General features: G+C 42.4%; 2 protein-coding genes across 2 annotated transcripts in view; one reads left to right on the plus strand and one right to left on the minus strand.

Annotated features, from left to right (window-relative positions):
- The first annotated feature begins 2,356 nt into the window (after positions 1 to 2,356).
- N4BP2L1 (NEDD4 binding protein 2 like 1) lies at positions 2,357 to 17,071 on the plus strand. Its single transcript, XM_076364282.1, has 5 exons — positions 2,357 to 2,493; positions 10,392 to 10,516; positions 11,373 to 11,461; positions 12,661 to 12,737; positions 14,899 to 17,071. The coding sequence occupies exons 1-5, from the start codon at positions 2,372 to 2,374 to the stop codon at positions 15,125 to 15,127; spliced, it is 642 nt and encodes a 213-aa protein (XP_076220397.1). The 5' UTR covers positions 2,357 to 2,371; the 3' UTR covers positions 15,128 to 17,071.
- A 259-nt stretch (positions 17,072 to 17,330) lies between these two features.
- BRCA2 (BRCA2 DNA repair associated) overlaps positions 17,331 to 24,999 on the minus strand; it is a 41,391-nt gene continuing 33,722 nt past the window's right edge. The window contains exons 20-26 of the mRNA XM_076364281.1: positions 23,083 to 23,204; positions 21,805 to 22,006; positions 21,407 to 21,573; positions 21,187 to 21,322; positions 20,246 to 20,502; positions 19,392 to 19,544; positions 17,331 to 18,063 (exon numbers count right to left, since the gene is read on the minus strand). Coding sequence (XP_076220396.1) covers positions 17,425 to 18,063; positions 19,392 to 19,544; positions 20,246 to 20,502; positions 21,187 to 21,322; positions 21,407 to 21,573; positions 21,805 to 22,006; positions 23,083 to 23,204 — 1,676 coding nt within the window. The 3' untranslated portion in view covers positions 17,331 to 17,424. The remainder of the gene's footprint in view (positions 18,064 to 19,391; positions 19,545 to 20,245; positions 20,503 to 21,186; positions 21,323 to 21,406; positions 21,574 to 21,804; positions 22,007 to 23,082; positions 23,205 to 24,999) is intronic.

A 24,999-nucleotide genomic window follows, 5' to 3' on the forward strand; every position in this document is an offset into this window, starting at 1 on the left:
TCTCATCTTTCCCTGCACCCTTTTCGTTGTGTATCAGCTGAAGAGCCAGTACCTGACCGCAGTCATGCTGAAGCTCCACCGTGGTCTAAATTGCTCGTGTGTCCCCACTCTCCACTCAGACAAATACTGCGTGTACGTGTAAGCAGTTAAAGATGTATGTATTTCTAAATTAATGTTGTACCATTGGCAAAAGTTACTGGCTGCACTTTTTTCATGCATTTCTCATGAACACGTGTGACTTTTTCCTTTTCCTTGGTTGGAAACGTGTTGCTTTTCTGCCAGCAGAACGTTACACAAAATGTAATGGCGAGGAGGAAGGTAATTCATGCTGGCCATAACCACAGCTTCGGGCTTACCTGAGGTACCAGTGGCAAGAGAAAAGTTAGTCTGATTTCAAGAAAATGCCACTCAAGGGTTAATATTTTCTTCCTACTTTTAGTTATTGAGAGAGAAATTTGAATGCCTATATTTTCTGTTACTGAATACTGACCTTCCAGAATGCTTAAAATAAAAATAGTTTTCAAAATCTCACAGTATTCTTGTATGGGCAAAAGGTGTTTCATCTTTTAGTAGGGTGTTGCCAGTTTACTGTAAAGTAAACAGTTTACAGTAAAGTGTACTTTAAAAAAAAAAGGTATCTTTGAATTTCAAAGTTTATGTATCTTATTTCATGCCACTTTTTCCCCTGCTTGATTCATCTTGGCCAGCAGGAGCAGGGAAGTGATCATGCCCCTGTACTCGGCACTGGTGAGGCCGCACCTCGAATACTGTGTTCAGTTTTGGGCCCCTCACTACAAGAAGGACGTCGAGGTGCTGGAGCGTGTCCAGAGAAGGGCAACGAGGCTGGTGAGGGGTCTGGAGAACAAGTCTTCTGAGGAGCGGCTGAGGGAACTGGGGTTGTTTAGCCTGGAGAAGAGGAGGCTGAGGGGAGACCTCATCGCTCTCTACAACTACCTGAAAGGAGGTTGTAGCGAGGTGGGTGTCGGTCTCTTCTCCCAAGTAACAAGTGATAGGACGAGAAGAAATGTCCTCAAGTTGCGCCAGGGGAGGTTTAGATTGGACGTGAGGAAAAATTTCTTTACTGCAAGAGTGGTTAAACATTGGAAGAGGCTGCCCAGGGAAGTGGTTGAGTCACCATCCCTGGAGGTATTTAAAAGACGTGTAGATGAGGCGCTTAGGGAGATGGTTTAGTGGGCATGGTGGTGTTGGGTTGACGGTTGGACTCGATGATCTTAGAGGTCTTTTCCAACCTTAATGATTCTATGATTCTATCTAGCGTTGGTGTGCCATGTTCCAGGGAGCTAAGCTTTCTCACGGCATGTGAGCATTCTCCTTAGCACTGTTGGCAAACTCTTAAACCAAAAGCTGCAGTGGTGTAGTTCATTGGCGGCGTGTCCCTGCGGCATACCTGGGACTGGCTTCTAACCAAGCTGGGTTTGATACTGTGTACGGCTCTGAGAGGGGAGAGTGTGATACCACACCAGCTCTTTTTGTTTAATTTCTTTCTTTGGCTTGCGTGGTGATCAAGTTGAAGCAGGTCGGGTTTTCTGCAGGGGAAATAAATCTTGTTAAACTTCCTACAGTTTCTCATGTGATAATACGTTTGAAAAAAGTAAAGTTGATGTAGTGAGTGTGATGCACAGGGTCATTCGTGCAGTGCAGGGCAGTTATTTAGCTGCATCTGCTTTGAATCTTTGTCTGCTGTTTTGTTTTGGTTTGGGTTTGTTTTGGTTTTTTTTTCCGGGGGGAGGTTGACTCCAATAGCTCCATCACTGTCAAAAAAAGAAAAAAGAAAAAAAAAAGTTAAACCCGCTCAGTCCGTATCTGGGGTGCTGTAGATAGCTCCACTCCTCTGAAGTGAGTTGGCGATTCCCTTTCTGGGATGCCCTGTAGCTCACAGTACATATGGGCACCACGTGGGGCCGAGTATTTTCGGCACTGGCTTGTGTTCTCCTATCTTTGCGAATTTGGAGATTAATCTTGATTTTAAATAATTAAAGATGATCTCTTGGGCTACTGCTCCGGGAAGAAAGCTAGTGCCGTAACTGAACGGTTGTGCTGTGTGAGCCGCCGATGTCCGTCCTTTCCTGCGTGTTTCTCTTTAAGGCCGCTTTCAGTTTCACAGGGGAAAAGTCTCGGAAACAAACGCGAGTTGCCGCCCGCTCCCCCGTCCATGCACGCTGCAAGCCGCAGCGGGGGCCCCGGGACGAATCCCCGGGTCCCGCCGCCTCCCCGGGGCCGGGGCCGGGCTCCGGAGCGGCTGCCCCGGGCCGCCGCCTCCCACCCCGCCGCCGCGGGCCGAGCCCCGCTGCTCCCGCCCCCCCTTCCCCGCCGGGGCCCCGCCGGCCCGGCCCCTCGGGCGCCGGGGGGGATGGATGAGCGGCTGCTCCGCGCCCTGGGGGGGCTCAGCCTGCAGCCCCCGCGGGGCCGCTTCTGCGGGAGGCTGGTGCTGCTGCGGGGGCTGCCGGGCGCCGGGAAGAGCACCCTGGCCAGGTAAGGCGGCGGCTCCGGAGCCCTTTGCCTGTCGTGGCGACGGCGGGTGTCTCCTTTGGCTCCGGCCGCTCCCCGCTGCTGCGGCTCGGCTCCCCCGCCCCGCTGTAGGGTCGGTGTGCCGGGAGCAGAAGCGGCACAGCGGGGCCCGCCCGGTGCGGTGCGGTGCGGTGCGGTGCGGGGAGTAAAGCCGGGCAGGTGCTTCAGGGAGCCCTCTGCCCACCCGGCTCCCGCGTCGGAGCGGAGGACGGGAAAGCCTGGCTGCAAGTCGCTAGAAGGCGGCTGAGGCACCAATTCAGAGCTGGTTTTCTGGCTCAGGAGGGAAGTGGGAGCCTCGCAGGAGCCTTGAATAAGCACAGCCGTTTGGAAACCTCCACTGTCTTCAGAAACGGCTCAAAGCTTTATTGCTTCAGCTGCCTGTAACTGCTTTATGGATATACTGCCTGTAGGGCTGTATGTCGTTGTTCTGAGTGAGCAGTACCAAAAGGGATGTTTCTAGTCAGATGGACTAATCACCCAAGCCGAGGTGGTGGTTGTTGTTGTTTCTTTAAAAAGCACCAGCTGGTGCTTTTTTTTGTGGTTAATCACAAACACGGTAAAGCACTTCCTCGCTCTGACTGCAAAAATTGACAACTCTGACTTCTGTTTTCATGATGTCCTGCACTCCTGGTCAGAGCCATAGGGGTGTATAAAATGGGCAGAGGAGACCGCTCCACTCTCCAACAGCTCCAAGACCGAGTGAAAATAGGTGGAAAAACCCAGAGGGGAGTGCTGGGAGACGGCGCCGCAGTCGGCGTGACGCAGCGTAGCCGTAGTCTGGTATCACAAAATCTCACGGTCTGGTGTCTCACAGCTCCTGGCACCACCCACTCTCCATCAAAAGAGGAACATTCGCTGTGTTGTCACTCAGGTTCCCACGCTCAGGTGAGGAACCCGTGCTGGGATCACGGGTTGGCACAGGAAGGGCTCTGCTGTGAAAGGTGGCAGCATGAAGCCGTGCGATACGCCGCGTTAACGTACCGTTTCCTCTTTTCAGTACAGTCCTTCCTGTCACACGGTGCCTTCTGCCTCACAGGACTTCTGCAAGACCAAGTTCTTTAATGGACGGCCGAATGCTGTGTTTTTACTGACACCCAAAATACGTGTCTCTCCCTAAAGAGGGTGTGTAAGCGCAGGCCCCTTCTCCTTCAGAGGGGTTTGGATCTTCTTGTACTACAATAAGAACGTAATGATTTGGGGCCATATTCTCAGGCAGTGCAAATAACTGACTCGCCTATTTTTTTAGGTCAAAACACAAGATTAATTATTAATGACAGATTTACAAAATCGGTTGTAAGTATTGTTTTAGTCCCCTGTGAGATGAACGTTTGAGGAACTCGTTCTGTTTCTAGCCCGTGTTAATTGTATCATTGCATTTGGCCATTCAGCAGTACGCAGATCAAAGGGCAGCTGTAAAAACTGCATTTAGTACCTCTCCATTAACTCTGTCCAGATTATGAAAGGACTGTGCCGAGAAAATCCTGAGATTTGCTATTGTGTACCTTTTGGTGTTGGTAAATGCAACGTGCTAAGCAAAGCGATGTTTGCAGAAAATTACTGCAGCAAAGCTCAGTGCAAGATCCTACTGGAGGAGGAAAGTAATATTTATATGCAAAATCCTCGATAAGCTCATTTTACCCATTCAAATGAGTTCTCTCGGATTTTATTCACTCACGCTATCACAGCCAAATACTTGCAAGCACCAAGATGCATGTGCACAGGTGGTCCGCCCAAAATCAGAGAGGACAAGGACCTTCAGCTGCCCCATCCTCACTTTCTCTTCTGGGTTCCTCTCGGTTGGTGGTGACAGGGTGGGTTTTGGTCAGGTCTGCTATGCCATCTCGCAGCCAGCAGTTTCTACGCCGCCATCTTTTCGTCTCCAAATTTTGCTTAATTGGTGCTCCATGAATCTTAGGCAGGGTTTTTTGCCCATTATTTTCATATTTTGGATGTCTTTTGAGCTGCAGCCTCTCCCACTGTTGGAACGAGGGGAAGAAGGAAGGTGTGTACAGGCTGGTGTGACCCGCTGGCCGTCCTCCTGCTCTCGGAGCGTGGGTCTTCCAGCAGCAAGTCATCCGTGCTGGGCCTTAGTGGAGTGCTGGCCTTTGGGGGGTGTGTAAACTGCACCCTTCCCAGTTTTATTGCTATTAATGATGTTCTTGCTTGTCAGTGTGTGCCCTTGTGTTAGCCTTTGCTCTGTTGTTTCTTCTGGTGCTTTCACACACACCTCCATTCATTCATTCATTCTTCGTATCAGCCAGTATTTCTGTTACAACTTGTACATCTTCACAGTGCTCAGAAGTGTCACGAACTGTGAATGTTATCACTGGTGACATGGCAACTCGCTGATAACTCCAGCAGAAAGGCCCCTTTTCAGTTCATCACACAATCCTAGGAACAACCTCGGATCCATGACTCGTTTCCCTGACCTTTCAGTGTCACCCAGCACAGTTTGGACACAGCTTTGTAAGATTTAGTTACGACATCTTTGTTAAAATGATTTCCCCATCCCGGTTGCTCCCTCAGCTCAGAGCAGCACGACGTTGGTATGGATCGGTTCAGGTCTGGTTTTTGGTTTCTGGTAAAGACAGCAAAGGATCCGCCTGCGATATACTGAATAGTCAAGGCAGAACGAGGAGTTGGTCTGCTCACCACCAACCTCCAAACCTTTCCAATTCTTTCACTGTTGAGAATATGTTTCCCTGAACCACGTATTTTAGGTGACCCTAACCAGCTCCCTCTAACCGTTCACCGTATGTCACCACCAGCAGAAGCGTGTAGGAGAAGAGGGGTAGCTGGGCGTTCCATCTCCAACAGCCTTCATCAGGCGTGTGTAACACCCTCCTCCTGAATGCATTCCGCCCGACTTCACAGTACAGATTTCATGGTCAGACCTGGGCAACTGCTAAGAAAACAGTTCTCTGAGGTGCAGTAGCAGGTATAGCTTCCAAAAATGTCTCAAAAAAATAAAATGAGCCACATACAAGCTCATACCTGCTTCCCCAACAGACTCTTTATTGCACAGTAGCTGTATTTCCAGCTCTTCCACAACATATTGCAATGATGCACAACTCATGTAACATTAAACCCTCTATCTAGCAGTTTTGCTCAAGCACTAGGCTGGGCATGATCAAACATGCAACTTTTCAGCCACTGCTGTTGATTTATCACTTGAAATGGGTTTGTTCTTGTGCGCCCTTATGAAGTGCAGAGGGAGCAATTTTCCAGAACAGGAAGGGAAAAATGCATTGGCACTGAGGCATCACGGCTTGGCGTAATCCGTACCTTCTCCAGTTCTCTCTGCTGCTTTTGCCCCGTTCCTCCTGGCACCTCCAGCCCTGGGCCAGCCCCGCCGCTGTTACCAGCACCCCGGCCGCGCTGCAGAATTGCAGCTCTGACAGGGTTCATGGGCTTTAGCTCTGCAGCTCCTGCTTCCAGGCAGCAACGCGTTGTAAACTTTTACCTTTGTATAAAACCGCTTCAGGTGATTCTCCTGAATGTGTTTATCGAATATGACACGCAGCCTGTTGCTTTACAAAATACAGCCGCTGCTTTAACCCCCGCGAGTGAGACACAAAGGCATGTACGTGCTCTGCCAACAGCACAGCGATTGGCTGGCAGGCCCCCGCCGGGGCAAAGTCCTCAGGGCACTAGAAGTTGTTAAAAGACCAGCAGGCAACTGATAGTGCTGGGCATGTGCTCCAGATCTCACAATTCTGATTTTCTGCTGAAACTAAAGGCTTTTAAATGCCACGGGAACACTTTGTGTTAGGAAGAGTGACCAGAGCAAGTGGTTTTATGTGGTGTCAGTACATACATGTTCTGATCTCCGTTACATTGGAAGTAGCTTGAGAATTTATCGGCTCCAAGATCTGCCTGACATACTGTTCTGTTAGCTTCTGAGCGCTGAAAATGTTCCTTCCAATCTGTTTACCTGGATCAATATCAGACATTCATTTCTTTTCAAATTTTCTGATGGAAAAACATGAAAGCCTAAGAAATACAGTTACGGATTTTTTTATCTCCAACGATATTAATAGCGATCATGGAGACTTCTCCCAAGTACTCTAATGCATCCAGCTAGCTAAAATCCTGAATACTTATTTTGTTGCCTATAGATACAATTAAAATCTGAAATTACTGTTTGAAAGCACTGAAGATGCTCTTTAGAAAAAAGGGGACTTAAAAAACTGTGTAAGTCATGGGAACAGATCTTCGGATGAATAACGTAGAAGACTCTAAACCCACCTATCTATTCCCTGAGGCAGTTGTTACAATGCTGCTGTGGTCAAGCAGGAACACAGCTGTATTTTCAACAGCAAGATTCTCCTTTTTTAATCACAGCAGCCATCCTAAACCCGACCAGGTGAGACAGCAGAGGAGTGTGCACCAACACTAGCCAAGACACCAGGTTGTTCAGAAGCATCCGTGCTACCCGGGCTGCCGGTGGGGTTGGCGTGGGCAGACAGCGATGCCTGTCCTCTGCCCAGCCTGATGTTTCTGGGGGCTTTAGCAGTTCCCAGGCCCAGCTGGTGGACACCTGAAGTTTGCTGCTGTTGTGTCAGATCTGAAGAAGAGCAGAAGCACCTGAAAGCTTTTTTTTCCCAAGTGTATTAGCCAGTCTAATGAGATACAGTATCTAGGGTGGAAATTTGCTTCATCTTGGGGAAAGGGGAAAAAAGGGTTTGGGGAGATTTATTGCAAGCAGAGGAAACATCCCCCTTTCTCTTTTTATTTTCTTACCCTTCCTATTTTCTGAAACAGCAAAGTTTTCTTTAGCAAGATACAGAGCATACCGTATTCTGTATCTGCTGCAAGACGGAGAGCTGTAACACTGTGCAATTAAATGTTCCAAGTAGGCAAATTAATACTGAACCTTTGACAGATACTGTTTAGAGCAGTATCTGCACTAAATGCAGATAAATGCTGCAATGCAGCTTCAAGTTCAGTGGCTTTTTTTAAAAAATGCAAACATAGCTCATATGTACCCTTTTATCTTGCAAAGAGATTTCATTTTTCTTTTCCTCCTCACTATGTTTTACACTTACTGATCTAACGGCAATGGGTAATTTCTTTTTACAGTGCTGCTCAAAATTTATTAATTAGTAACACTGGTCACAAGTCCTCCCGTTTTGCATAGCTGGTGTATATTTTGCTAAAATACAGGCATTTTTATGGCATACAGTGATGAGGAGCCTGATCATGTGATTATGCATGTGGTTATGAGTGATTATGTAAAACTTTGCTTCTAAACCAACTTGTGGTCCTGCGTAGATCGTAGAAGGCTTATTTCTCAAGGAACACACTAAAGAGGTTTGAGTGCCCTTTGAAATTACAAGGGACAGAAGAAACAGGATTTTTGTCAGCTTCGTGGGCAATAGGGGATTACAGAAAATGGTCATAAACTTTAGTGTCAGCTTGGTTGTTTTAGAACGCTAAAAGTTAAAAACGGCAAAATAAGCAGAAGGTAAAGCATTTTCTTTTTCCCACTTAATGTTTTCTTATGTTGCTGTTGGTAGGAGTTTGTTTGGTATGAATATAGCAGGTGTGACAGTAATTCATAGTTCTTAGCACATTTTGCGCCATATTTTTCCTCCTTTGAAGCACAAGTTTTATCTACTTTAGTTACCAGTGATACGCGGATAGTAGACAGAGTTTACAGATAATCCCATGCTATTTAGATTGCTCAAAGGGTTAATGTGAAAGCTGTCATGCAAGTCTGCACATATGTGTGAAAAAATTAGTAAGGTACATGCTAAGAAAATAATTTTTAAAATTTGCACTGATTGAGGGCATTTTTAAAGGAAACATTGAGCAAGAAAAAACTAATCTTGAGATCTTTTATCATTATGTAGAATTGTATGTGCATATTAGTAGTTAAAGGGATGACGTATTTTAGCAGAGTCAGTTTTTTAGAGAAGAGGTTGCGATGCAGATGGGTAAAGCAGTGGGAAAAGTGAGGTGCTGGATTATAGTGAGAGCTGAGTATGTAAGTTTATCAGCACAAGAGTAACCAGATAAGCGTTACGTGCTCCCATGCTTTTCATGAGAAGAATTCTTTGCCCAAAATTAAAGCAAAAGTAATTTGACTGCTAACAGTTTGCAACAGGACTTTTGTTAGATCTGTTTGCCCAGCAGTAATTATGTGACTAAAACATCTCTTTGGAGCTAGAAGATAACGACATGTAGGTGCTAAATGAAACTTCATGTAGTGGCTGCAGCCCAGCACTGTGAGGCCAGCCCTGGCCAGCCCGTCAGCAGTGAGCCTCTGCTCTCTGTGCTGGTTCCTACCACGAATTAATACGAATTAATCAGCAGATGGTAGAAGTTACAGCGGAGGCAGAACAAAGTCAGAAGCTGACTTTTATTCAGCTAAATGCAACATGCAATCCTAGTGAAGAACTGCTGCTTTCAGGCAGATTAGGATAAAATTGGTAAGTAAATGGTTAGGGCAGAGCTAGAGAGGACAGAATTAAGCCTTTTCTGTCTGTGCGTCTGTTTTTTGCCGATAACCTAGAGGCACCTTTTCCCTTGCTGTTGCTCAGTTAGGTAAGACATTGAGAAACAGTTGTTTTGCAGCTTATGGGAGTGGAAGAGAAGCGTTTTATCAGGGAAGCTGAAATGAGTCCCAGGGACTGGAGACCATGTGTGGTGTGAGATAGCAGGGCAGCAGCATTCATGTCTGAGAGCCACGAGGTTTCTGGATTGGCCTTACTTTCTTTTCCAGTGACATTTTGGGCCTTAGGGAGACAGAGAGCAGTGAGATGATGCCGTGGGCTCTCCCTGACTTCTTGCGGAGACTCCCTCGCTGCCACAACACTCTCTTGATTGAAAAAAATAGACAATTCGGTCTATGGACACAAATAAGTCTGGATTACACACAAATGGGAACACAATTTTGCATTAAGATTTTTTTTTAATGTTTTCTAAGGACTGGCAGAGAAATACTTCATATTCAAGCCACCACATAAGTCAGCACTTTCACCTCCTAGAGTTAGTCACTGTCTGAGAGGCAGCTGGTCAGCTTATGGCAGGACACACATCTACCCTCCATGGGCATCCCGGGTCTGAATGAGCATCACTGTGGGGGACACATCAGTGAGAAGAGAAGGGGGCGGGTGCCACTCACTGCAGGGGACCAGTTTTATGGATCTGTTGCATTTGGGGGCTGCCAGTCTAGGCAATTCAGATTTATTTATAAAACATATTTAAAAGCTGAAAAGAAATAAAAATGACTCAGCTCTACAAGAGGAGGGTTAAGTAAAACAGGGACAAGTGAAAAGCAGGAAGAAACGTAAAAGTGTGACAAATAATAGGAAATATTGACTAATCACTCAGATATTTGTTTGCAAATTAAAAAGTGCTATGTGCTTTGTAGCAGAAAAAAAAAAGAACAAGACAAACCGATGATAATAGAGACCATCTTTACTAAATGACAAATCATTCGTCCTAGTTATCTTCAAAAATCTCTCTGTAGCAAAACTGCCATGATCAAGTTGTCTTTTGAGACTAACTTGCCTGGGATTAGCAGGTTCGGGGTTTTCTTTTGTATTTACAGTCATACCTTCTCAGATAACTCAGAAAGAAAACTGAATATATTAATATGATTAAAGACTTCTGTTGGCAGTCCACTGTAGATTGCTGAATTAAAGAAATCAAGGCCATGCCTTTAAGCTACATTCCTTTCCTCCTATGTGTCCATCTACTGTTTACATTACTTTCAGCTCCTTTAAGCTGGGATTTTTCAAAATGAAGCACTGTGCATATTTGCAGAGCATTCAAATGGCTCTTGATTTAATGTTCTCTATTAAAGGCATGCGTTAGCATACGCTAATCCTTCTTTCATCTTTTTTTTTTTCCAGACAACTGAAACGTGACTATCCCAGTGCTGTAGTTCTTAGTACTGATGACTTTTTTATCGAAAATGGTGTATACATGTTTGAGCCTGACTTCCTAGAGGATGCCCACAAATGGAACCAAAAGAGAGGTGACTGAAATCGAGCCAGGGGTTTTGCAGTATAGTTTCTCTTTTCAGTCTGTTTTTAAACTTAGCCCCCAAAATAAAATATCTCAAAGTGGTGTCGTACACTGAAGTTCATGGGGTACTAGTTAAAAGAATACATTTACCGCTTCTGATTTTATTTTTTCTGACTTATAAGACAAGAATTTATAAATGAAAAAATGTTGGTGATTGATAGTTGTTATTTTAGAAAGTAAACCGGTGACTATTAGGTAGCACTGCTGAAGCTTGGTAACAGCAGGTGGCATGCAAATACCAGCCCAGCAGCTGCTCACTGCAGCTCTATGCACCACATCCTTCAGAGTGTAACTTCTTAGATGTCTGTCCTGACTTGGTATGGGGTGTTACGGGAGGGAGGGGGGGCGATAGCCAGGAGGAAAATTTGCAAACCTAATTAGAAGTTTGAGAATGAAACAACCCAGGTCTCTACTTCAGAGAGAGAAAAATGTAACGTGCTTCTGTGGCTGTGCTCTGAACTCATTTCTAGCAATGGAACGCACTTTTGAGATCAGATTACATCTTTTGCAAAGAACAGTAAATTTTAGCTGTTGTAAATGCCTAGCGCTGTGATACCGCTAAGTATGTTCTACGAGAGGTTCAGATCTTACTACTGAGCACAGCCAGCGGCTGCATCACCTCCTCCAGGAGAGCCCCTGCTGGGCATTGACCTCTGCTCGCATTTGGGTGATAGCTGCAAACCCAAGTCCAGTGGGGAACCAAGCGTGCTAGCAGCAGGCAAAGAAAGGACGCTTTGGGGCTAGTAAGACCTGGCTCGGTCTGTTATTTAATATGTGTTAGCTTTACTTAATGTGTTACATTACAGCACACAAGGCAATGAAGAATGGGAAAAGCCCGGTTATTATTGATAATACCAACATCCATGCTTGGGAAATGAAGCCGTATGTGATGATGGTAGGGAAAGCTCTGATTTATTGCTTTTATATGCTCAGCTATGAGATTTAAGAGGTGATCTGACTGAAACAGTTCTTAACATGGCTAAAAAGAATTACTTCCATTTTCCCCCAGTTCTCTAATTATAGTTAAGGATTGATACTGTGACGAAGTAGGGGAAGAGGTGCCAGTGTAGTTGTTTTATCCCGTCAGCTATATACCTCAGTGAAGGCAAAATTACTTGAAAAGATTAAGTGTCTTTGAACTTGCCCTGTAACTTCTTGATGATCAGGATGTCATCCCCTTCCCCAGTAGTGACATGAATTGAACGGTTCTCAAACTGTTTGTTGACAAATACATCAAGATATGACTGACTTATAATTTTAGTTTATGACTTGTGAAAAATACACCACAAAGAGTCCTCAAAGGCGCATTGGTATCTCATCAGGAGTTCTGGCAGAGATGGCAATATTTTTAGTACAGTTTCATAATGTGGCCTGTCTGCTAACATTATACTCGTGCTTCTGGTCTTGGGTTATGGTCTTGTCAGTTAAGAAATTTGGGTCTAAGTATTGCTTATATGGGAGCACAAAAGAGGTACAAATTAATAGTGGTGCTGGAAAGCCTGGACATGCCACTCAGTAGCAGAAGGTGTTAATGCTTGTGGGTGACTATGAAGCAAGTGAGAGCACAGCCAGAGGTGGGCAAGATGTAAAAAAGCCAACAGATTGCCCTGCCTCCTTTCCCCCAAATCAAAACCCCAAAGCAATCAATAACTGTATTAAATATATATACATGTATATACACACACACACACACACAAATATGTTGCTTTACCTTGAAAAAAATTGAGGCTTGTAGGCTTAGTGGCTGGAAATAGCATGACTGATAGGTGTTGACCTCACACTCGCGGAAGCTCTAGCTTGGTGTGGCTCTTGAGCCATCTGTGACTTCCAGAGAGTTCAAGTGCCAGGATGCCGTTGCCCTGGGGGACAGGGACTGGGAGCAATGCTGAGAGACCTAAATCCTTTGATATAGAAGGAAATGAACTAGCTGGGACTCAGACCAGCACCTTGATAGGAGTCATGGTTATCTTCCCCTTTCTGGCTCCTGGTACATATGATACATCTCTTAAGCAGATAAAATCTCAGGGGGTCTGGCAGATTGGCTACTCCTGAGCTCAGGAGCCATACATCTAAAACTTCTGTGTACTTCTTCAGGCACGTGAAAATAGATATGAAGTTATATTCCAAGAACCAGATACGCCCTGGAAATTCAATGTTCAAGAACTGACAAGGTACACCTTTCTCTCTTTGATATGGCAGACAGCTTCTCCTTTTATTGATGCACTCTGAGAAAGGTCAGCACTCTTCCTCTTCACATACCCGAAAAGGTAACCTAGTAAATGACAACAGAAGGATCGTCGTGGAAAATTTCTGTTACTCAGTACCTGGTCTGCAGTGAATTCAGCCCTGAAAGAGCCTGACTGTGCTGAAGTGAGTCAGGCAGTAGAGAAGCACCCCCCTGAAGCATGTATTTATACTGCAAGCTCCTTGGGGCAGGAACCCTGATTTTTGTTCTGTATTTTGAGCTGCACTCTCTCTATTTGGGCACAAACCACATCTAAGCAGTACAGACAATATTCAGACATCTGGTCTTAAAAAAAACCTAACCGTAACAAATACTGTCTTGCAATGGTGGGATGCTACATTAAGTGTGGTCAAGAAATGGGGTTCTAGAGGATTTTTCTAAAGATCTTAACATGCACACACAAAAGGGATACAACAAATGTATCAACTCTGCATAATGTGGTAGGATACAGAGGCAGCCAAATATAGCTCTGAGTATATTAGTTTGGCTAATGGATGCAGGGTTAACGGTTATATCACTAAAAAACTCCATGCAGGCTGATTTTCTAGCCCTTAACCAACCAGCTGTAAACTATGTTACAGCAGCAAGTGCACTCCCATCTACTAGATCCAGAAGCTAACACGTGCTAACTAACTTACTTATCACAAGAAAACAGGGCATGGGTACTTCATTCCGACTGATTTATTTGTTTTGTAGCAGCTAGGAACTCCAGTCAAAAATCAGCATTGCTCCTTTTTGTGTGTGACAGAGACAAATGGCAGAGGGCGGTGGCCCAGAGCACTCGAGGCTCCAGGGTGAGGCGGGACATGGCAGAAGGCAGCCGATGGCTTAGGGCTGAAGGCAGGCGAGGACACCAACAGCCTTAGCAGTCAACTGCAAGTGTCAGCTCTTGCTTCACCAGCACCAGCTGGGAGCGAGTTGTAGGGCATCACTGCAGAGGCAGATTTTACTAGTAATCATTCACGATAGGCCGAGCTACTCAGTAACTTGTATTTTGTTTTATTAATCATTTGAAACAAGTCGGCTTTTTACAGTGGCACTGTGAAGCTAATTCAGATACACTCAGTTTGGAGCAGCTCTCCGGCAAATGATTCAGGCACAGCTGAAGGTTGCTCCCAGTCTGGTTCCACATTGTGTCTTTACTGGCAATACAGTTTGTGCCGGTTGCTGGTCCCAGGCACAGGCTGCACACGCGTCTAGGGCACTGGCTGCTGGAGGACCTTGTGCCCGCTTCACAAGTGGGATGCTGCAGCTGGCAACCTGCTGCATTACTGTCACCTTAATTCCACCAGGGAAAAAGCATGTTGAGCAAGCGAGGCAGGATTTGCACAGCACAAGGCTTTGAAAATACGGATGCAGGACAAACTTAGATTCTAGATGATGAATTGTGCCTAATAGAGCTAAATGGCAAACCCAAAGATATTCAGAGTTTGCAAACTCACAGTCAAGCAGAAATCCATGGTGGTCTTTGGAAAAACAATTCCCACTAACATGTCGAGAGACTGCAGCCGTTTCTGGTCTATCCAGAAAGCCCTGCATGTTTGAGCATCCTGTTCCCCTCCCTCTCAGACTGGCCATCATTTACAAATCTGCCCTGGAACATGAGCCACATCAGGTATGATTTTTCCCCGCTTGTGCTCAGACAAAGCAACAACAGGCTTTTGACCTCTATACTTGTTGATTATGAGTCAGTGTCTGGGCTATCCCCAGCCCTTGTCTGCATTTCTCCAGATTTATAAAAGCTCACCCTGAGGCTAACAAGCCCTTAGCACTAAAAGCCACATAAAATAATACACAGGTCTTCTACATAGCTCTTTCTTACCTGACCTACATTTCAAAGCATTTGTCTAACTTCTTATATCCTGGCTGCCCACAAAAATACTTGCATTACATTTTTCAGCAGCAACAAAAAGATTTTTAAGAAGTAGGAGGAAGCAAAGAACAATTTGGCAAAAAAGGGCTAGAAATAGATCGGCAGGGACATAAGCCGTTATCCTGAACATATCGAGAACCTTAGCAAGCTTAAGATAACCTCTAATACATAAGCAGCTAAATACTTGTATTTTCTGTTAATGTTGACTCTACAGAAGAAATATTCATCGTGTCCCTCGACAAAAGATACAACGGATGAAAGAACAATACGAGCACAATGTTACCTTCCACAGTGTTCTTCAGTCTGAAAAACCAAGCAGAGATGAGGGAAGCTCCAGTGGACCAAATGCAGCTTACGGCATGGGTGCCTATTCCAACCCGCCTCCAGCCTTCTCAAACAGAAGACCTCACGTGGCACGTACAAACAACATGCCATTTAACTGAAGAGGTGGATTCCTCAGTGTATTTTAATTATCAGGGTATAAAGGTCTCTAGTTTTAAATTTTTTCTAAACTGTTTTTTATTCTTGTATTTTTCTACTACATTTCTAAATTACTTTTATTTCTTACAAGTCTTTAAATGTCACTGGATTATGATCTCACAGCTCTACATGACCAATCTAAGAGCACTATCCCCAGTACAAACTGTACTCCCCCTCATCCCTCTTCCTCCACGAAAATCCATTCAAGCTTATGGTGAAACTCACTGGCTGTGCCACACGCTTTCTGGGGATTTTTCTGCATCATGCTCTGTCGCTAATAGATAACAATAAATACTCCTAAGTTCTTTCTTTCTTACAGGCCATGTGGCCAATTCCTTCTCCACACAGTTGTCATTTCTTGCCATTTTAATGCTTTATAACCTTTTGTAAGGTGCATAACCTCGCTGTATAACCTTTTGTATCTTCCCACTCCATCTTGCCTAGAGCATTACTGCTAGCTTTAAGAGACGGAAAGTGAATGGTGGAAAAGGTAGCTCTAACAGATTGTAACAAGATTTGACGCTGTTCCCTATCTACAACTCTGCTGTCTGGATTCATGCTGGTCTTACCTCAGCTCTATCACAGCCAAACAGCTTCTCCAGCCTGGAGGCAAAACACTTTAACACACCAAACTGAGCCCTTTATCTTGCCAAGACATAGGAATTCAACTGATCCTGAGACAAGTCCATATACGGAGGCTCCTAAAATGAAACATTAGTGTTAGGCTAGTGCTTGTTAACTTCTAAGTAGTAATAGGGCCACAGGAGCAGCTCTGAATAGCTGAAGCACAAGGCTACCAAATAGCCAAACTAACTCAGAAGTACAAAATAATGAAGCTACCCTGCAGTAGTTTTATCTATATTGTTAAATTCTGCTGATTACGTCCTTATCAAGAAGCTTCATCAAACATTTTTAAAACTCAGCATTTGTAATGCCAATTTTTTTTTAAGTAGGTGTAGATTATTAGGCAGTGCTTATAGAACAGGGCAGTAGTGAGTTATTTTGCAGTAGGAAATGAAGACAGCTCACATTGGACATTAAGAAATACAGGTACAGCTGCTGTTCATCTAGCAATTTAGCAGACAGAGAAGTATAAGAGGTATAAAGAAATAGGCTGTTGCTGGGCAAAAGCCAAGCTGTTTTCAGGACACAGTAGATGTATGAGATGAATTGCATTTTCTACTGAAGCTGCATTTAAAGAAGCAGTATCATCATCGTAAATAACCTGGCTCTGCAGTATTGCACGAAGGTTTACAGAACTATCAGCAAGCTTGTATCAGCCCAGTACAGTTCTCTAGTCCTGCTACCATGTCCAGCTTGGTCACAGGAGCCACTCCCAGTTCAGCACTTGAGCCAAGTGAATGGCATAGGACCCCTGAAAGGTTGCTGAGTGGGAAGCTGGTGGTCTCAGTTCTGAAACATCCTCCCTCCCTTTGACCCATGCCTGGTGGGAAGCAGCAGGGCAAGGGGCAGCCCGACAACAAACGAACTAAAATGTGGAGTCGGCAGCCGGTCTAGCAGGACTTTCTCTCTCTCCAGTGGAGAAACTCCAATACTGATAAGCTTCACCTGTTGAAATTAATGAGAATAAAGTAATGAATTCAAGCACTTACTCCCAGCAGAAGGATCCCGTGATGAAATCAAAGGAAGATCTGCTTATCTTTCATGATGCTGTGGCCTCAAGTGCTTCTTTAAGGAGTATCTCAGAAACACTGAGCAAGGATCTGTCGTTAATACCTTTGTATGGCATTTTGCTATGAATCAAATAATCATAGCTATTCTCTAAAACTCTTAGCACTACATGGAAAGTTTGACGAGAAAAGTACAAGAACTATGGCAGAATTACAGAACAATATTTCGGAATTAAAGTGTTATGTTTGGTAACAATAAACTTAAAGAATTGTTTATTTTGCCCTGTGCTACTTCTGACAGCCAAACAACTATTCTAACACTACAGAGGGTAACAAAACTGATTGCTTTAGACTGAAACAAAGATCCTGCTGTAACTTAAGAATACATCAGAATCAAAGCAATGGCCTATAAAATGTCATCAAACCTTCAGCCACACTGATGCTATTGTACAATGCAGGTTTGTGTGAGGAATGTATAATCCAACTCAACTCCAAATTATTTTGCAGATGAAATGTCATTTCATGAGTCTGTTTTTGTAATATAGCTTTATTAAATACAATCAGGATTTAATGTACAAAGTGTAAAAATAATTTGAATTTGAAATATATACAATACTGTACATGTGCATTTAGTAGCATTTTCGGGGGTTTTGTCTTTGTAGCATTCTGCGGGCTGGTAACAAGCCCTCGAGTTCCTTTGTGTCTTTCTGAAGAGCCTCGGCTGCTTCAGAACTGCTTTTTGATGAGTTATTTGCTTCCCCAGTAGACCTGGAACTATTTTTGGGTGAAAGAGCATCAGATAAATTAGTAGCTATTGTACTGCTGTTTTCATTTACATAATCAATCTTCTTTTCTTCTTGTAAATTATTCATGAGTGCTTGGGTATTAATCATTGCAAGTTCTTCATCAGCAACCAGGTCATTCTCAGGAAGATGGACAGTTTCTCTCAATTTTCTACAGGGGGTGACATGACCAATATTCTGATTTGTTTCTTTTGATGACTTGCTGTGCTGTAAACCCAAACTTCGTGGAGGCTGAAATGCTTTTTTTAAAGATGGAGAAATGATTGAACAGATTGGTGTCAGTGGTGGAGGGGCAGGTATGCAACTGAGGAAGTCCATCGCTTTTCTCTTTTTGCTACTTTTGGGATGGTCTTCATTAATTCTAGCAGATGAAGGAGTTTTTGCTGACCCTTGTGCGACAAGTTTCATATTCGGTGTGCTAGTTGACAAAGGGCTTAGATGCTTTATTTCAATTTTAGAAGAGATCTAGTTAAAAAGAGATAAGTTTTATGTTGAATAGAATGTCCTATTTTATTAGCTTCCTCAATTACTTCCACAAAACGGGGGGGGGGGGGGGGGGGGGAACCTGATACAAAAATGCTATGTCATCATTCATGTCCAATTTAATTTTACTTTGATATCTTCTGATGGTGACTAATATTATTCTTGCAAGTATTGATGCTTGATAAATCACTGTTTACATGTACATTAAGACAGCACATTTCTATTCTGTTTCTGAGATCTAAGATAAATGTATGGGAATTTTTCTGTGCCAGATGGTCAAATCAAAGCACTCATAAAAAGGAGTTAAAACTTCTACTGCATTGGATATGTCCTCAACAGGTTGTTAAACAGGGAAAAATGAAAAAAAAAAAAAAAAATTGAAGAAAAAAGGGGTAGAATATAGACCAAAAACTTGAAGATAACGATACACACAAGATAGACGTTAAACAGCAAATCATTCAAACACATGCCTAATGTGAGAATACCTTTAACGTCTCATTTGTTTTAACTTGGTTAATATATTTAATAAACGGATATAAACTAAACCTTCAGAATTAAATATTAGCACTCTCTCTGAAATGGAAAAGGATGCCTTATAAGCTTAAATTTAGTTCCCAGGAATTGATCTCACATCAGGGTGTTTCCACCTTCCTCGCAACTAGTGGCAGGAAAAATTTTTGTTCTGACAGCACTTAGTACTCCACATCAGGAACAACTTGCCACCAGCAGCCTTCACAGGAAACTTCAGTACTATTTAACTCAATTTTTGTCAAGACTGCTATAAAAATGTAAACGTTTACTAGGTGATACCTCTTCCCTTTTAAATCCTGGAAGTAGTGAACAATATCTAGGAAAAAAAGACCAGGAGGTAAATTCTCTAAGCAAGGGTAAGAACTGCAGAATGCCGTGAAAGAAAAATTTACAGATCAAGATTTTTCCTTCCAGTGACATCCATGTCAGATAATCTTCACAATGGGACCAAGGAAGCAATAAATCATCTATAGGGAAAGGATGATTTATTTTACTCATATAAAATTCAGAATATTTAAAGTATGCTGTGAAAACACAGGCCACAAGGGGAGGTTTTCATGTACTGATTGGAGGAAGAATAGTCTCACAGTTCCTCCTGGGGAGTAATCCTAAACCCACACACAGAGGAAGCTTCTGATCAGCTTGCATTGCCCTGAAGAGAACCTATGAAGTGGACTGAGACGCGAGACCATTCACCACAGCTATCAGCATAAAACATGCTTATATCCTTACTGTATGTACTGTCAGTATAAACACAATATTAATTACCAGAAGCTTACCAAACTTTTATCCTCTGCATAAAGACCCGAGTTGCAGGAAGGAGAGGGGCATTCCAAGCCACATCTTTTAGTTAAACTGGGTGGAAGCGAGGTATTTCTTTGTAGCAAATTCATCAATTTACTTTCTGCATCAGAGCAAAAGGAGGCCACATTCTATAAAGGAGGACAGATTACAATGCAGAATAGTTGTTTTTCAAATTGTTTAAGTACTATATGCTCACAAAGTATTTAGGACTTTGTTCCCTCATCAAAATCCCACTAGAAGTTTATTTTATATCAAACCAACAACTTAGAAGACTGCTGTACTTTCTGTGGAGGGAAATATCATACCTTCCTTTTATTGTTAACAAGAAAAAAAATCCTTTTGTATTTAAACTTATTTTTCAGTAAGAAGTGAGAATGCATGACCAAGACATGCTATTTAGCACAGCTAGAAAATGGAAATGATAAATAAATGAAATCAACAATCTGATACTGAATATGTTCAACTGACCAAGACAGTAAATTTCAACTTTTAAAAGGCTAGAACCAAGCGGTCCATGACAGATTCCCTGTTGACAGGTACAATATTTTTTGCTAGCCAGAGAAGATTCTGTGGCACATCCCAAAGACAGTGTTGGTGGAATAGAATTTAAAAAAAAAAAAAAATCAGAAGACATTCAATAGGTGATATGGAGAGTCCTACAGGAAAAGTGCATTAACACCTTACTCCATCTCCCAGAAAATCCTCTCAAATTCAACATTATGTGCATTACTTGTTTTAAAGATTTATTAGTCCTAACAGACTTTTTGGTGAAGAATGTAACAAAGCAGTAACTAAAATTAATCATTAAACTAAAAATCTACAGATTTACCTCTATCGTACTTCTCAGTTCATTAACCTTCTCTTCAAGATAGTTTTCCTTTGGACTGGCTGAGAATACAGAAAGATCTCCAGCCAACAGCACAGGAATTTCTGATCTGAATTCAGACTGCCACTGAAGGTTGCTTGCAGAAATGAAGGAACAGCAGACAACTATATCTTCAATAGCAAAATGTCTAAGATCTGTCCAGATCTTTACTGCTACCAAATTATAGCTTTCATCAGATAAGTACACCATAGTAGTGAAACCTAAAAGCAAGAAAAAAATCTGAGTTAAACCTTAAACCTTTAAGTAAAGGTTGATTACAGCAATTTGTATCTATTTAAAAAAAAAAAAGTCACACGTCTTGAAAGAGAATTGATAAATATAACATGGCAGCCTATCTTCATGGTAACAGGTGTTTGATGCTTCATTCATATTCTACACTATCTCCCCTACTGATTACACAAAACAACTCAAAGTCTGCGTTCCAGTTCTTAAAAAAATACTCCTCCTATAGTGCTTTTCCTTTTTATTCAGCAGATTATCCACCTGTCCCTACCCATGAGCTCCAGTGCCTGGGTTCTACCATTCCATGACACTGTACACAAAAGAGGGAGCTCACATACGTGCGTGATGCTACTTCTGCAGATGCTGAACACAGATGTGAGAACTTATATGTACCATTTATGGAAACAACTAAAGAAAAGCTTCTCTTGAGCTTAGATCCTCCCTTACTAAATTCTTCCTGAGCTAATAAGTGAAGACAGTTATTCTTTAGGAAAACAGAATTATCTGCCAGCTTATCACGGTGATGGGCTATATTAGCAGGTTTTCACAGGCCTGAGATGCAGGTACAACAGCAAGATCATTTTGACTTTTGAAATAAAAAAAAAAAAAAAAAAAAAAATCAGTGCTTATTCAATGGAAGGACATTAATGGACACAACATACCTGTTCTGTTAACAGAAACTACAACTCCAACTAAATCAACTTCAGCACATGGTGGCTGAAAAGAAGGATCCAACAAACTGGTGAATTTTAGAGCTTTTCTTGGAAAGAAAATCTGTATCAGCATCTCCTGTGATACCTGAAGAAACACAAAATTTGTAAGTTTTTAATATAGACTGTGATACATTTTAATGATATATCTTTATGCAGTTAAAGCACTTACTGATAGTTGTAGATACTGAGTTTTCTTTGTTGCTGTTAATTGTATGTTAGTTGAGTCTGATCTTCCTTTGGACTGTGATGTTGACAGCTGGTAGATTCTGTACCGACTGCCTTCCTTTAATAGCGAACAAACATCTAGCAGTGGACGCCAGATACTCAATATCACTCCTAACAATATCAGATTAAGATATATTAGCTGTGCAATACTAATTTGAAGAATTTTAAACAATATAAATCCACAACACTCCCTTCCACCCAAAAGCCCTAAACCAAAAACCAAATAAAACTGGAAATATTAACATGCAAGCTAGAATACTGTTGGGAAACTCTTCAAATCTACCTATGTTGGCCGGTTACCACGTTTAGATAAAAGTTACTTATCATTTTCCAAGTACTAACCTTTATGTTTTTCTTGCTTTCTGTAGTCTACCACACATAATTTCCATACAGTAGACACATCTCTTTTGGAACAACCATTTTCTTCCTGTTCTGCTGACTCTAAAGCCTTCTTGAATTCTTCTTGTATCTGAGTTTGCTTTTTATCATTCATCAACTGCCTGTGAGCATTCAAAGCTTTTAACTGGTCTTCACTGAGATATCCCTGTAACCAAGAGAAAATGTATTCAGTATCTTTTTTATTAATTAAAAAATTCCCATCAAGATTTTTACATAGCCTCATTCTTAAGTGTTCGTCTGTTACAAGCAATTTATTGTTCAACTGATATACTACTAGGCCTTGGAATGAGGTGTGTTAAGACAATGGGAGTCACCAGTCTTGACTGGTACTCAGCTGGTGCTCTGTCTTGTAGGTATTACATTACACACTGTTCTTATGTGATAATTAGCGAGAAACCTGCTTAAGAATGCATAACTAAGGTGAATATTTACTATAACAGGCATATTTACCTGTTTCATAAGAAAGAAGAAATACTAGGAAAAAATTCTGTAAGAAGAAAAGAAGTTGCACCTCTCAGCAGGCTGCTATCTCTGAGCTGACACTATGATTTACACTAAAATGCATCAGGAGTGTTACCTTTCTGACCAAGCCTTCAAGATCCAGATGCCTTTACATGTAGCACCACAGATATGCATAACATTTTATCAAATAAAGTCACAGATCATATGGCTGTAGGATAGTTAAGGACCCTGACTTGCAAAAGGCAAGGCATGCATTTAATTTTTAACAACTGGCAGAGACTAGTCACCTGCATCTTATTAATAAAGGCATAAGCACTTAAAAATTGTGATTGAACTGGAACAGGGAGTGAAGAGAGCAACGACAATATAATCATTCAAACACTTCAGCAAACAGCATGCAAGAATAAGTGTGTGAAACAAGACTTATGAGATGCATTCATTTTCATATATGCAAGACAAAGTAATAAAGTTACAAATAACATTAACTTTTAATTGTGCTATATCCTGGATTTTTATATCAAGAGAAAATAACTTACTCTGTTTTGCAATCCAAGATATTATTCATCTATTTTAACAAGCCTCCATGAAAATATTTTCAAAATTTTTAATCTTAATTTACTTAGCAATAAGCATGCTGTAGAAAATCTCAAAAGGTGGCAAAAATAAATAGTAATTTAACAGTTGATTTTAGCAGGAGCTACTAAATTGTAAATTATTCCACAAACATTTCAAAAGCAGCCCAGTAGGATCTACAGTTACCTCCATATAGCCAGGATCAGATGCATTCTGAATTGCTTCATAAAGTTCTGCACCATCTTGCAAATTACGGATTTGCTGTCTTGTGACTATGCGTGATCTCAGTGTTCTTCTGCTAGTTCTCTCTGTTAAAAAAAAAAAACCATTATGTTGAGTACAGCAATACACTTTAAAAGTGAAGGAAAAAATAATTATGTAAGAAGCATGGTAATACTTAGGCCTTGCCAGAGTGAAAACACAAAACACTTCTATATAGGAACTAATATATGTGTGCGTGTGTGTATATACGGAAAATACAAGCAGGAAAAAAAATCTCTAATTTAAATACAACATAGATCAGAATATTATACAAACTTTGGGGAAGGAGAGGTAGGAGACTTGACAGGCTGCCATGAAACTTCATTGATACTTGACCATATTTTCTGTATGTCTGTCACTTCCTCTTCCTCTCATACAGCAGAAAAGCAGAAAAGTCTCAAAGATGCCAAGATCTGGGAGAACAGGTGACTACAGGCCTGCACATGAAGCCTCCTTACGACACTAGCTGAAAGCCAAATTAACTTCATTACATTAAACTATTACCCTCTTCTTAGGTAAGACATACTGCTGCTAGCATTTTGATGAATTCCTTCAGCATAGTAGACTCCAGTATAGACAAGTTTACCAGTCAAACATAAAACAACATAATGAGGTGACTGATATGTGGAAGCATATCAGTGAAGTTAAAAATTATAAAGCAATCTCTGATTTCAACTAAGAATTCAGTGGTGGGTTTGGTTTTTGGGTTTTTTTGGGTTTTGTTTTTTGGTTTGGGTTTTTTTTTTTTTTTTTTTAGGGTATGGCTTTATTTGCCTTTTCCTTGTTATTCGTGAGGGACTCCAGGTTCTGAGAAAGCAGTTAGAGAACATCTCAGTGTTACAGATCACCACGAGAAAGATTTATGGAAAGGGAGAGGCTATCTGGGTTGTAGATATGACCCTGTGAAATTTGAACTGCACAAGCTACTGTTAGTGATGGACTCCAGTCCCTGAAAAAAAAAAAAAAAACACCAAAACACCAAACCAAAACCAACAAAAACTCCTCCCAAAAACCAAACCAGAGTATCAAGGCAGCTGGAATCTATAATCAGTGTAGCAAGAATCCTAATACCCTTCCTCATTCCAGTTTAGCTGAGTCAAACCTAAGGGGAAGCAAACACATTTCTGGTGCAGCAGGGAGCTTCATGAAGCTGTAGCTATCAGCAGCCAGTTGCCACACTTATAGCAACAGCAGACCTGAAACTACTCCTAGAAATCACCGGCAGAGGTGTGCCGTATCATCCCATTACAGAATGGGATGGGATGATGACCTCTGGACGTCATCTTGGCCAACCCTCCTGCTCAAACAGGGTCACCTACAGCAGGCTGCCCAAGACCACGTCCAGTGAGCTTTTGAATATCTCCAAGGATGGAGATTTCACGGCCTCTCTAGGCAACACTGTCAGTCACCCTCACAGTGAAAAAGGGTTTCCTGATGTTCAGAGGGAACCTCCTGAGTTTCAGTTTGTGCCCATTGCCTCTGGTCTTGTCACTGGGCACCACTGAGAAAAGCCTGGCTCCATCTTCTTTGCACCCTCCCTTCAGGTATTTATGTACACTGATCAGATCCCCCTGAGCCTTCTCTTCTCCAGGCTGAACAGTCCAGGCTCTCTCAGCACTTCCTCCTATATCAGATGCTCCAATCCCTTAAGCATCTTCATGGCCTTTTGTTGGACTCTCTCCAGTATGTCCATGTCTCTCTTGTACTGGGGAGCCCAAAACTGGACACAGTACTCCACGTGTGGCCTTACCAATGCCAAACAGAGGGAAAGGATCACCTCCCTAGAACTGCTGACAACACTCTTCAACTTTTGTCCACCAGGACCCTCAGGGCCCTTTCTGC

Source organism: Aptenodytes patagonicus, chromosome 1 (assembly GCF_965638725.1).
Source record: "Aptenodytes patagonicus chromosome 1, bAptPat1.pri.cur, whole genome shotgun sequence".
NCBI lineage: Eukaryota > Metazoa > Chordata > Aves > Sphenisciformes > Spheniscidae > Aptenodytes > Aptenodytes patagonicus.